The 13229-nt window shown below is 38.7% G+C and overlaps 1 protein-coding gene across 1 annotated transcript; it reads left to right on the forward strand.

Annotated features, from left to right (window-relative positions):
* The first annotated feature begins 230 nt into the window (after nt 1-230).
* On the forward strand, nt 231-12076 carry dhx40 (DEAH (Asp-Glu-Ala-His) box polypeptide 40). The gene is made up of 16 exons (XM_060888598.1): nt 231-453; nt 3081-3226; nt 3325-3444; nt 3841-4068; nt 4212-4278; nt 4402-4533; nt 7138-7237; nt 7398-7484; nt 7605-7787; nt 7873-7953; nt 8644-8801; nt 8893-9007; nt 9093-9201; nt 10661-10825; nt 10908-11136; nt 11738-12076. The coding sequence occupies exons 1-16, from the start codon at nt 279-281 to the stop codon at nt 11854-11856; spliced, it is 2214 nt and encodes a 737-aa protein (XP_060744581.1). The 5' UTR covers nt 231-278; the 3' UTR covers nt 11857-12076.
* Nucleotides 12077-13229: the final 1153 nt, after the last annotated feature.

Genomic DNA, 13229 nt, shown 5'->3' on the forward strand with positions numbered 1-13229 from the left:
CTCCGCCCATATTGACAAGACACGCCCCTTTCTGCTCATTGGCTACACGTTTGTTTTGATTTTTGTTTAGTATTTGGCCCGACTCAGTTTTCTGAAGCGTTTCTCAAACATCGGAGACCCTGTCTTTAACTTAACTTGACCATTATACGTCCTTCTTTTTTCCATTTGTTTTGTTCAACACCTCCAATCCAGTAGATGGCAGTGTCGCACGTAACCGTTCATTTTCTGTTGTTTCCCAAATAAACACACCATAAACACGTGGTTATGTAAGCTACAGTATGCCGAAGCCGGGAGAGTCAAGCTGCACAGGAGACATGGAGTCCAAACAACTTCCCATTTATCAACACAGATACGAACTAATAGAGGCTGTAAAGGAAAACCAGTTCCTGGTTGTAACTGGTGAGACCGGAAGCGGGAAAACCACCCAGTTGCCACAGTTCCTGTATCAGGCTGGTGAGCTGCAACACAATCAAGTACATAAAGTAGAAGAGTGACGTCTGTTAACAACAACATACATCTCTACTAGTATTTTTAGTTTGTTGGCATTTTTAGAAATGATCATTAAAAAAGTAGCATGACATTGTTATTGTCATTAACACTGTCATTAACACTCGTTAATATTGTCATTAACACTCATTAGCATCGTGGTTAACACTTATTAATATTGTCATTAACACTTATTAATATTGCCATTAACACTCATTAATACTGTCCTTAACACTGTCATTAGTGTTGTCGTTAACAGTGTCATTAATATTGTCATAAACACTGTCATTAACACTCGTTAATATTGTCATTAACACTCATTGGTATCGTGGTTAACACTTATTAATATTGTCATTAACACTTATTAATATTGTCATTAACACTCATTAATACTGTCCTTAACACTGTCATTAGTATTGTCGTTAACAGTGTCATTAATATTGTCATAAACACTGTCATTAACACTCGTTAATATTGTCATTAACACCCATTAGTATCGTGGTTAACACTTATTAATATTGTCATTAACACTGTCATTAATATTGTCATTAACACTCATTAATACTGTCCTTAACACTGTCATTAGTATTGTCGTTAACATTGTCATTAATATTGTCATAAACACTGTCATTAACACTCGTTAATATTGTCATTAACACTCATTGGTATCGTGGTTAACACTTATTAATATTGTCATTAACACTCATTAATACTGTCCTTAACACTGTCATTAGTATTGTCGTTAACGTTGTCATTAATATTGTCATAAACACTGTCATTAACACCATTTTCATTAACACTGTCATTAATATTGTCATTAACACTCATTAGTATCGTCGTTCACACTCATTAATATTGTCATTAACACTGTCATTAACACTCATTAATATCGTCATTAACACTGTCCTTAGTATTGTCGTTAACATTGTCATTAATATTGTCATTAACACTGTCATTAACACCATTTTCATTAACACCGTCACTAATATTGTCATTAACACTGTCATTAATTCCATGCTATTAATTTTACAAACCAGATATTTCATGAAAGTGTTTATAAATTAGAATAGTTCTATATTTCCATTTACATTAACCTACATTTACATGTATGACCTCATTACATAACCTCACATAGCGCTGAATAAATAGAAATGTAAACATGTCATTAATGAGGGGTTCTATGGATTTTTATTTTGCTGTTTCTGTGACTGATCACAGCAAGACTTCTTACAATAATGTCATGAAATCTGACCATTTCTTAAATACAAGCAGGATGCAAAAATTGCATGGTCAGCCGGTGTCTCTTGGGATTGTTGTGTATGAAGACACCCGGAGATTGTCATGCCTTCTTTAAACCAATGTTGTGTCAGTCAGCTGTATGGTCTGGTCTTTATCAAGCAATCAGTACTGTGATGAACTCAGATTTTACGATGACCCATTAGTTCCTCAGGAGCTCTCGGTTGCACTATTATAAACTGTTGTAGCAAGGACATTATTTACATTTATATTATTTACTGTAGAGTGTCACCCAAATGAGGATGAGGTTCCCTTCTGAGCCTGGTGTCCTCTCAGGGAGTTTTTCCTTGCCGCTGTCGTTTCCGGCTTGCTCATTAGGGATAGATAGGCATTGTTTTGAGAAAATGGGAAATTGTTAAAAGCTCTATACAAATAAATTGAATTGAATTGAAATTGAAAAAATTGAGAAATCTGGTGTACGCGACGTGTCGCATATTCGTACGGTCACATCATTGACATTGTGTACATAAAGGGAGAGTGAGATATTGACAGTGAGATATTATAAGAAAGAAAAGCTGATCAAAATCTGTCATTTATAGACCAGGTTCTATCTGATTAAGACCATTTATTTTATATAGGCAAAAGTTTGCTGACGTGTGACCGTGACAGTGATATGTAGTTCTTCCTCAGGCCGTTGGTTCCACAATATTGGAACCACCCAGTTATGTGGGATGTCTTTGTATGCTGTAGCATTACAGCTTTCTGTCACTGGTACTAAGGGGCCCAAACCTGTTCCAGCTTGACAATACCCCTGTGTATCTGGCATTGTGAGCACAAGCTTGGACTGGAAGAACCTGACTGTACTTCACAAAGGCATGATTTCAAACCCAATGAACACCTTTGGGATGAACTGTAACACAGACTGCAGCCAAGTCTCTTCACCCAACATCAGTACCTGTTCTCATTAAAGCACTTCTAGCTTTATGTGCAGCTTAAAAAGAAACTTATGGGATGAACTGGAATGCTATTGTAGGGAAATGCTAAGGAGATAAAATCTTTAATGGGAAAATGGGATGTTCAGAAAGAACAGGAGTGTGTGATGGTCAGGTGTCCACAAAGTCTTGGTCATATAGTGGATTTAAAGTTAGAATTTTATTTTATTTTAGTTTTTCTACTCCGTGTACAAGCTGGTTTGGTTTTAAGACATGTACAGTTTCCAACAGTGTTTGAATCATTTTATATGTATTGTATTTGTGGTAAGATATCTGTAATGGATGAAGCATCATAAACTCCACCTACTACATTTCTATACATTTATATTTACATTTATATACATTATATACATTTGTTGTGTTTAGGTTTATGTAAAGATGGGAAAATCGGTGTCACACAGCCGAGGCGAGTGGCGGCCATCACTGTCGCTCAGAGAGTCTCTCAGGAGATGGCGGTCAGTTTAGGGCACCAGGTTGGTTATCAGGTGCGCTTTGACGACTGCACCACAAAGGTAAGAAACTGAAGGGCGTAAACATAAATGCGAGGTATTATTTAAAGCTGTGAGTTTGTGTGCTTGTATGATACGATTGGTTTTCTTTTTGTTCTTAGGACACTTTGATTAAGTACATGACAGATGGCTGTATGCTGAGGGAAATCCTTACAGACCCAAGCCTATCACAGTACAGTGTTGTGATCCTCGATGAGGTTCATGAGAGGAGCCTCAACACGGTATGATCTTTCATTCATTCATTCATTCATAAAGTGTTCATCCATCCTTTCATTTTCTGTAGCAAGTAGCCTGGTCAGTGGGAACCTGGAGTCTATCACAGGGGACGTATGGCACAAGTTAGGGGACATCCTGGATGGGGCACACACACACACACATCTTACACACACACACACACACACACACTATGGACACTTTAGAGATGCCAGTCAGCCTACATCACATGTCTTTAATTGGGGCAGGAATCAAACTGTGCTAATGTGCTAATCAATAATATGAACCTTATTCAGAAATTAATTGGGGAAAAAAATTGAAGTACTTTTTTTCGTCCCTTGAAACTAAAAACTCTCCCTAGATTATGCCTTTGTTTGAAGTCCTTACACCATTGTTTCTCACAGGATATTTTGCTTGGATTACTAAAAAAGACTCCGTCTCGAGGTGCCCATGGCCGCAAGCTTCCTCTGAAGGTGGTCGTGATGTCTGCGACTCTGGAAACGAACAAGCTCAGTGGCTTTTTGGGAGATTGTCCCGTATTCACAATTCCGGGAAGAACCTACCCAGTGAAAGAACTGTTCTGCAATTTGATTGGACCAAAGGATAAAGACGGTTCTGCATATGTGAAAACAGTGAGTTTTCACTGAAATCTGGTTTTCATTCTTTTTTTGTTGTTGTTGCTGCATGGACGCTTTAAAACCACGGTGTCTGATGAGAAACCAATGAAGGGTGTAATTCTCTTTATTCATTTATTTATTTATTTATTTTTGTTAAGGTAGTGAAGGTGGCTTTAGATGTTCATACCAACGAAGCGTCTGGTGATATACTTGTCTTTCTGACAGGTAAATATGGATGTTTTATATACTGTTATTTTTATTCTAGCTGACAGTAAATTGTTCTAGATTTTTAGGATGTCCTCATACAGTATTGTGCTCGTCTTTTTAATTTGTTGCTTTTAAATTCAGGTCAGTCTGAGATCGAGAAAGCTTGTGACATGCTGTTTGACAAGGCCGAGTCCATAGACTACCGTTATGATGTAAACGATAGAACAGTCGAAGGTCTTCTTATCCTGCCTTTATATGGATCCATGCCAACAGGTATCTACAGTGTCTGACTCTGTTTATCTCCAATCTCTTGTGGTTGTTAAAACATATGCAACATGTTTATTTTTGCACTGATCTGATAGTGAGCAGTACTGAATAAATATATATGTGGAATTTGCTCAGATGCTCCCGGATTACAGTCACGCTTGACTATATACTGTAGTGTACAGCTATAGAAAGGAAATGATTTGTGGAAGGAAGGTCTGTGCTGAACTCACGATGACTCATTAGTTACTCAGGAGCTCTCGGTTGCATTATTATAAACTGTTGTAGAAATGACATTATTTACATTTACACTATCTACTGTAGAGTGTCACTTAAATGAGGATGAGTTTTTCCTTTTGCTCATTAGGGATAGATACAGTATATAGTATTTAAAATTTTAAGTTAATCTTTTTGAAATTAATTTTTAACTTTAATTTTATATATTTATTTTTTATTGTTATCCTTTCTTCTTCTTCTTCTTCTTCTTCTTCTTCTTATAATTATTATTATTATTATTATTATTATTATTATTATTATGTATTTCTTTTTCTGTTTCCATACTTCTGTAAAGCTGCTTTGAGACAATGGGAAATTGTTAAAAGCTCAAATAAATACAAATACATTGAATTGAATTGAGTTGAATTGAATTGAATTAGGGGGCACGGTGGCTTAGTGGTTAGCACGTTCGCCTCACACCTCCAGGGTCGGGGTTCGATTCCCCCCTCCACCTTGTGTGTGTGGAGTTTGCATGTTCTCCCCGTGCCTCGGGGGTTTCCTCCAGGTACTCCGGTTTCCGCCCCCGGTCCAAAGACATGCATGGTAGGTTGATTGGCATCTCTGGAAAATTGTCCCTAGTGTGTGATTGCGTGAGCGAGTGTGTGTGTGTGTGTGTGTGTGCCCTGCGATGGGTTGGCACTCCGTCCAGGGTGTATCCTGCCTTGATGCCCGATGACGCCTGAGATAGGCACAGGCTCCCCGTGACCCGAGGTAGTTCGGATAAGCGGTAGAAGATGAATGAATGAATGAATGAATTGAATTAAGGGAGGCACGGTGGCTTAGTGGTTAGCACGTTCGCCTCACACCTCCAGGGTCGGGGTTTGATGTGTGGAGTTTGCATGTTCTCCCCGTGCCTTGGGGGTTTCCTCCGGGTACTCCGGTTTCCTCCCCCGGTCCAAAGACATGCATGGTAAGTCGATTGGCATCTCTGGAAAATTGTCCGTAGTGTGTGATTGCGTGAGCGAGTGTGTGTGTGTGTGTGTGTGTGTGTGTGTGTGTGTGTGTGTGTGTGCCCTGTGATGGGTTGGCACTCCGTCCAGGGTGTATCCTGCCTTGATGCCCGATGACGCCTGAGATAGGCACAGGCTCCCCGTGACCCGAGGTAGTTCGGATAAGCGGTAGAAGATGAATGAATGAATGAATGAATTGAATTAAATTTACACTTGGTGTCACTGAGATGAGAATGGCTTCACTTTTCAGTCTGGTTCCTCTCAAGGTTTCTCCTCTCTGAGAGATTTTCTTTGGCTCCGTTGCTTCACGCTTGGTCATTATATAAATCTAATATACGTGTATTCTAAATTTATATATTTCTGTAAAGCTGCTTTGAGACAATATTCATTGTTAAAAGTGCTATACAAACAAAATGTAATTGTACTTAATATAGGAGGACTAGTTTAAACGTTTGAATAGGTGTTGGAGTGGATGTGTGCATATTTTCACATCTACTCCACTGACAGGTTTTAAGTTGAATGGTTATACTAGACTACACAGCTGTTCTGTGAGAGGCACACCGTTCACACATTACCCTGTATACCTTTCGTACACACTGAGGATTAAAAGTCACATCCACTGGAGGAGAAGGTCAGAGGCGAATATTATAGTAGGCTTGTGGTGGCTCACGCGGTTAAGGCTCTGGATTGTTGATCGGAGAATCAGGGTTCAAGCCCCAGCGCCATCAATCTGCCACTGTTGGGCCCTTGACCAAGGCCCTTAACCTTCACTGCTTCAGTGGTGCTGTATCATGGCTGACCCTTTGCTTTGACCCCAACCTACAAAGTTAGGATATGCGAAGAAAGACTTTCACTGTGCTCTAATGTATCTGTGACAGAAATAAAATTGTTAGTTTCACTTTAAAATGTGTGACTGTTTGACTTAAAGCAAAAACTACTCCCTATATATAACTATATTAAACCAGAAGTGTATCAAGAAGAATTTCCATTAGGTTTTGTAGATTTTTATTATTATTATTATTTTTTTATTTAACACAAACCATATTTCTTTTACAATTTAAATTTTTATTACATCATACACAAGTATCTAGCTATTTATTTAAGCACAGCTATTTGTGTTGGGGTTTATAAAACGTAATAAATCGTCTTGCTGAATTATTGCAGCCATCTTGTTATGTAAAGCTATGTAGGCTTTTCGTATCAGATCTCTTTATGACCAGAGTTCTGCTTTTTGTATTGTATGAAACGTTATTTTAAGTGTAAAGGTTGCATCAGTGTGATAGCTTGTGATAGGGGAACTATATTCGTAATGTAATGACTGTACGTAATCATGGCCACAGTCAGCAAAACTATTTCCTCATGTGCTTGGTTGTTTCTGTTCCTGCAGATCAACAAAGACAGATATTTCAGCCTGCTCCTGCAGGTGTGAGGAAGTGTGTGGTGGCGACCAACATCGCAGCAACATCGCTCACAGTTAACGGAGTCAGGTGAATCACTCTGTCACAGGGTGAGACGGAGATCTCCGCAAAGCCTTCGCAAATCGAATATGTGCGAGATGGGGAGGGATTGTTAAAAATAAAGTTGGGATTGTTCTTAGAATGTGATTGTGGAACCTATCCAACTTTTGATTTTATTTTTTTTTTTAAGGTATATTGTTGATAGTGGATTCGTGAAACAGTTGAATCACAACTCACGAGTTGGCCTGGACATCCTTGATGTGGTGCCAATATCAAAGTGAGTAATGAACGAACATGAGTGCTGTATATGGAGTTCAAGCTATAAACAAGCACGTTGAGCTCTACTGTTGTGTTTTTTCTATCTGAATTTCTTAATATTTTGGTGGTGTAACTGCAGAAGTGAGGCTCAGCAACGAGCTGGCAGAGCTGGAAGAACGTCACCAGGGATGTGCTTCAGAATCTACAATAAGGAATTTTGGGAGAATTGCATGCCTGAATATACCGTGCCAGAGATACAGAGAACTAGCCTCACTTCTGTCATCCTGACACTTAAGTGTCTTGGAGTTCATGATGTTATCAGGTATTGCTTGCTTTTGGGCTTTTAGTGTTAAAGAAGCTTGTAATTGTGTGTAGACACCTTTAACTCTGTGTGTGTGTGTGTGTAGGTTTCCTTACTTAGATCGTCCTGAGGAGAGGTTTATCTTGGATGCGTTGAAGAAACTTTACCAGTTTGATGCAATTGACAGGTTGGTTTTGTTGTTACGTTTCTTAACGATGCTCTGTAGGTGGTATGCATGAAGGAACAAGTTATTGTTAGTTATTGTTATAGTTATTGTTATGCACTCAACATTAAAGTAATCACATAATTATGTGTAAGACATACGCAGTAAATGCATCATGTCCCTGCTCAGGATTACTGAAATTTTAGGTTTGGTAAACATTAAAGCTGATTTACACTTACTTTACAGAGTGGCGTCAATTGTTTTGTTTTATTAACCACACGACCAAACAAGTTTGAAACTTGGGGAAAGACGGGAAAACAAACATGGAGGATAAATTGCAGATATAAAATATTTTGTCTTGTTCGTCAGCAAACATCAGGGGATTTATAACTTCTCAAACTGGAAATTTCTCATTGTCACTATGCCAAAGGTGCAACATAACTAAAAAATAAACACTTTAGGTTAACATCTCGGTTATCTTTGGCTATATACATGCAATTCACAGAAGCAGTCTCTTGTTTTTCTTCTTCCAAAGATCCAGTGAAGGAAAACCTCCTTATTCTTCTTTGTTCAATTGTTATTACTGATGAATATAAAGCTAATCTAGAAAAACAAACTAGGCTAGTAATTTAGATGATTGGGAGCCCGGACCTGTAAGAAGTACGGACTATGAAAGCAGCTTAATTGTGTGTCACTTTCTTATGATTTCTAAAGGAAGGGTAATGTGACAAGTCTGGGTAGGATGATGGTAGAGTTTCCCCTTCCTCCCGGGCTTACGCGGGCACTGCTCAAATCTGCTGCTCTTGGCTGTGAGGACATCATGCTACCCGTGGCAGCCATGCTGTCAGTGGAAAACATCTTTATTCGACCAGGTAGCCACTTCAGCACCAGAACTCTTTCCTCGCTGATTACAACCTTTCTTATCACAGTGCATATACTTTTATTTATTACATTCTGTTTAAGGGCTTCCGGAAAAACAGAAGGAAGCCGAGATCATGCACAGAGAGCTAGCCGCTTGTGTAGGTAGCTGTAATGACTTCCTCATGCTCCTGTGCATCTTTGAGAAATGCAGAGCAAGGTAGGATTGTATACTCTGATCCAGTTTTTAACTGCAGCTAGCAAGTTGTATCATATTATTCATCTCCATTGGCTTGTATCTGCAGTGAAAATCCATCTACATGGAGTAAAGATCATTGGATCCATTGGCGAGCCCTGAAGTCAGCCTTTAGTGTCGAAACTCAACTCCGGGAAATCCTTCTCCGTCTAAAACAGGTAATCCTTTAATACAATGCGGAGCAACTTGTGGAGGAGGAATTTGTATGGTGGATTCTCCATATAAAAATCTTTAAGAATGTGTGGAGTTCATATGGTGATGGTTTCTGTGAGGAGATGTTTATTTCATGTTTGTGGAAGGAGTTAACAGTGTCAAGACTTTACTAGTCTTCAGAGCAGGAGGATTTGTATTTTTCAGTTTTCTCTGGTGAAAGCTACTAAATTGAAAGCTACTAAGAAAAGTCTGGTGGGGGAACCGTTTATAGTTGCTGTAAAAACTTGGATCCACAACATTAAATGTGAATAGAAATGTGGATAAACTATGATATGGCAATATTTCAGAAATATTCTTTCATATGCGTACACTTACACTGCTGTGTGTTGGGCTATATCACACCACCCCATCATTGTTTATTGTCCCGTGTTGCGTTTCTTACAACAGATGAATTCCACTTTTAACCTTCCTGTATTTGGTATAATTAAAGCAACCTGACATGGTACTGATTTATTAGGTGTAGATAAACAATTACAAGACATAAAAATCTACATAAGGCCATCCTTAAAAATATTCTTGTTTGCCGTAACCCGACCGACCCTGTCAAATTAGGACCGACTCAATTTTTTTATAATTTTTTTTTTTGCTTTAAGTCCGACCGACTCGCCGGTTGTACATTTTTTTCCGACCATTTTAATTTTACTCTTCAAACAACTAATACAAAAGCAATAAAATAATATTAACGGGTTCGGGCACCATAATACATCTAAAAAATTCATTAAAACAGCTTGACACCGCTTTAACTTGGCAAGAAGTTCTGGAAAAACTGTGCCCAGCATCAAAATAAGGTTTGCAATGATGCGCCCGAAGGCACAGGTTGAAGACCCACTCAGTGACGTCACGATATGTTAATTTGTTTAAAGTCATACCTACGTAATCACCATCACCAAAATTGTACTTTTTTTTTTTTTTACATTGAAACTTGAAAAAAAAAAATATATATAGACCTACCTACTGACCTTTTTTTTTTTTTTTTTTTTTTTTTTAATTATAACTGTTACTGCAAACCAAGGATGGCCTAATATGGAAGGATGTGCAGTTCTGCCATCTGTATTGACTAAGTACAGGAGAAGATATTTGGAAATACTCCTGACCCAAACTCTCATAAGGTTACCTTCATATTTGTTAAGCACTGCTTCCTTGTCCTCCATGTTTGGCAGATTTCTCTGAAATTATTTCGAACACTTTGAAAGATTTTTATGAGTATGTTTTCAGCCCCATTCTCACCCACACATCCCCAAGCAGATTTTTATTGCTTTTTGATTGCTTTAATTGTGTACTGTATAAGCATTGCATCCATTTCTGTCCCAGTCAAACTCCTAAACTACTCAAGAATGTGAGAATCGCGATAAGTTCATATTTTCTCCCAATATTCATTGTGTTGTCCTTATTTGTTTCTTTTAGCAAAAAGATTTTCCGCAGGAAACATTTAAAGGCAGCAACAGTGAACTTCTGAGGCAGTGTCTCTGCCAAGGTTATTTTCCTAACGTTGCAAGAAGATCCGTTGGAAAGGCTTTCTGTACAATGGATGGACATGGCTCTACAGTTCATATTCATCCGTCATCATCTGTAAGGAATTTCACTAAACTGTCTTCTTAAGCACTAATTATTGTCATTGATGAATAAATGGTTGCATTTATGTCTTTTTCAGCTTTTTGGGCAGGAGGCACAGTTAGATTGGATTATTTTCCATGATGTCTTGGTGACATCACGGGTTTATGTGAGAACTGTATGCCCAATCCGGTATGACTGGGTGAAAGACCTGCTGCCAAAGCTGCATGAGATCGATGTTTATGATCTGAGCAGCGTCGCTCGGGAGGAAGTAACTGATGAAGAAATGGCACGTTGGGAAAAGAAAAGAGAAGCAAAAAAACAAATGGGTATGTTATATACAAACATACATTATATGTACAAAGGTTTGTGAACACCTGACTATCACACCCATTTGTTTTGTAATAACCTCCACACTTCTGGAAAGACTTGCCGTTAAATTTTCTAATGTGGCTGTGGGGAATTTACAGTTAAGTCACAAGAGCACTATTTAGGTCAGACTCTGATGCTGGGTGAGGAGATCTGGGGTGCAGTTAGTGTTCCAGTTCATCCCAAAAGTGTTCACTGGGGTTCAAGTCGGATTCTGTAAGGGAAACTCAATCATGGCCTTCACTTTGTGCACAGGGGCAATGGCATGCTGGAACACATGTAGGCCTCTTAGATTCACTGAAGGGAAATGTAATACTACAGCATTCAAGGACGTTCGAGACAATTTTGGGCTTCCAACATTGTAGCAACACGGATGTGATGGTCAGGTGTCCACAATGTTTTGGTCATATAGTATATATTAAATCTTAGAGTTCCATGTATAAGTGCAAGTCAAGCAGTATACAGTTATGTCCTTGTTTTTGGTGCATAAACCATGACCTGTGTCGCATCCATGATTTCATTACCTGCTTTTATGATTGTATGTTTGATTTCATTTAACAGAGGCCATTGAAGATGCATCAAAAAAACTTGAGAAGAGAAACGATGAAAGTTCAATCACAGAGGCTCGTGCTCGATATTTACAACGAAAACAGAATCGACTACAGACAAAACATTCCTGAAAAGTGAAAACTGATTTTTTTATTAAAGAATTTTGATGTTCTTTTAGCTACCACCAAAAGATCACTGTGATATTCAAAATGTGTAATAAATAATTGTTGTTTTTTTTTAGAAACTGTACATGTTTTAAATAGTGCTTGTACATTATGTAATGAAATATATAATAAAATGACAGGATCCCTGATCAGATCCTGAACTCAGGTTTGCTGTCTTTGTAGAGTTTCACATGATTTCCTAGTGGCTATCCTCCTCATAGAAAGTGTGTGTGTATATGTGTGTGTGTATGTGAAAGTGACGTGACTTACAGCGAAGTATGGTGACCCATACTCAGAATTTGTTCTCTGTGTTTAACCCATCCAAACACACACAGCAGTGAACACACACACACTGTGAATACACACCCGGAGCAGTGGGCAGCCATTTATACTGTGGCGCCCGGGGAGCAGTTGGGGGAGTTTCGGTGCCTTGCTCAAGGGCACCTCAGTCGTGGCCGGCCCGAGACTCGAACCCACAACCTTAGGGTTAGGAGTCAGACTCTCTAACCATTAAGCCACGACTTCCCCATGTATTTGTGTAAATGTATGTGTATATATGTGTGTGTATATGTATATATATGTGTGTGTATGTGTATAGGTAAATGTTTGTGTGTGTATATGTGTATAGGTAATGTTTAATCAGAATCAGAATCAGAAAGAGATTTATTGCCAGGCATGTTTTCACATGCGAGGAATTTGTTTTAGTGACAGAAGCTCCACAGTGTAACAGAATGACATATACTATATAGACAAATTGTATGTACACATGTACAGGTTTGAAATGTGCAATTGAAATATACATATACAAATATAGGCAATTTGTATGTACAAATGTGCAAGTGTGAAAAATGTGCAATTGAAGTATACAATATATGCAATTTGTATGTACAGATGTGCAAGTATGAAATGTGCAATTGAAGTGTACACAGTACAAATGTGCAAGTGTGAAATGTGCAATGGAGTGTTGTGTGTTCCATGTGTGTTAAGTGTTCATCAGATGGATTGCCTGAGGGAAGAAACTGTTCCTATGTCTGGTCGTTCTGGTGCTCAGGGCTCTGTAGCGTCGACCAGATGGCAACAGTTCAAAGAGTGAGTGTGCTGGATGTGAGGGGTCCAGAGTGATTGACTTTGCCCTTTTGCTGACTCTGGGAAGTACAGATCTTGGAGAGTGGGGAGAGTTGTGCCAATGATTCGCTCAGCAGTCCGGACTACCCTCTGTAGTCTTCTGAGGTCAGATTTGGTGGCTGAACTGAACCAAACAGTAATTGAGGTGCAGAGGATGGATTCAATGATGGCAGAGTAGAATTGTATCAGAAGATCCTGTGTCAGGTTGAACTTCC

Source organism: Tachysurus vachellii, chromosome 15 (assembly GCF_030014155.1).
Source record: "Tachysurus vachellii isolate PV-2020 chromosome 15, HZAU_Pvac_v1, whole genome shotgun sequence".
Taxonomy (NCBI): Eukaryota; Metazoa; Chordata; class Actinopteri; order Siluriformes; family Bagridae; genus Tachysurus; species Tachysurus vachellii.

Coding starts and splice junctions, on each gene's coding strand:
- dhx40 (XM_060888598.1), top strand. CDS start 279: ATGCCGAAGCCGGGAGAGTCAAGCTGCACAGGAGACATGGAGTCCAAA. Junction 4,279..4,401: donor TATACTTGTCTTTCTGACAG/GTAAATATGGAT, acceptor TTTTAAATTCAG/GTCAGTCTGAGATCGAGAAA. Junction 7,238..7,397: donor CTCACAGTTAACGGAGTCAG/GTGAATCACTCT, acceptor TTTTTTTTTAAG/GTATATTGTTGATAGTGGAT.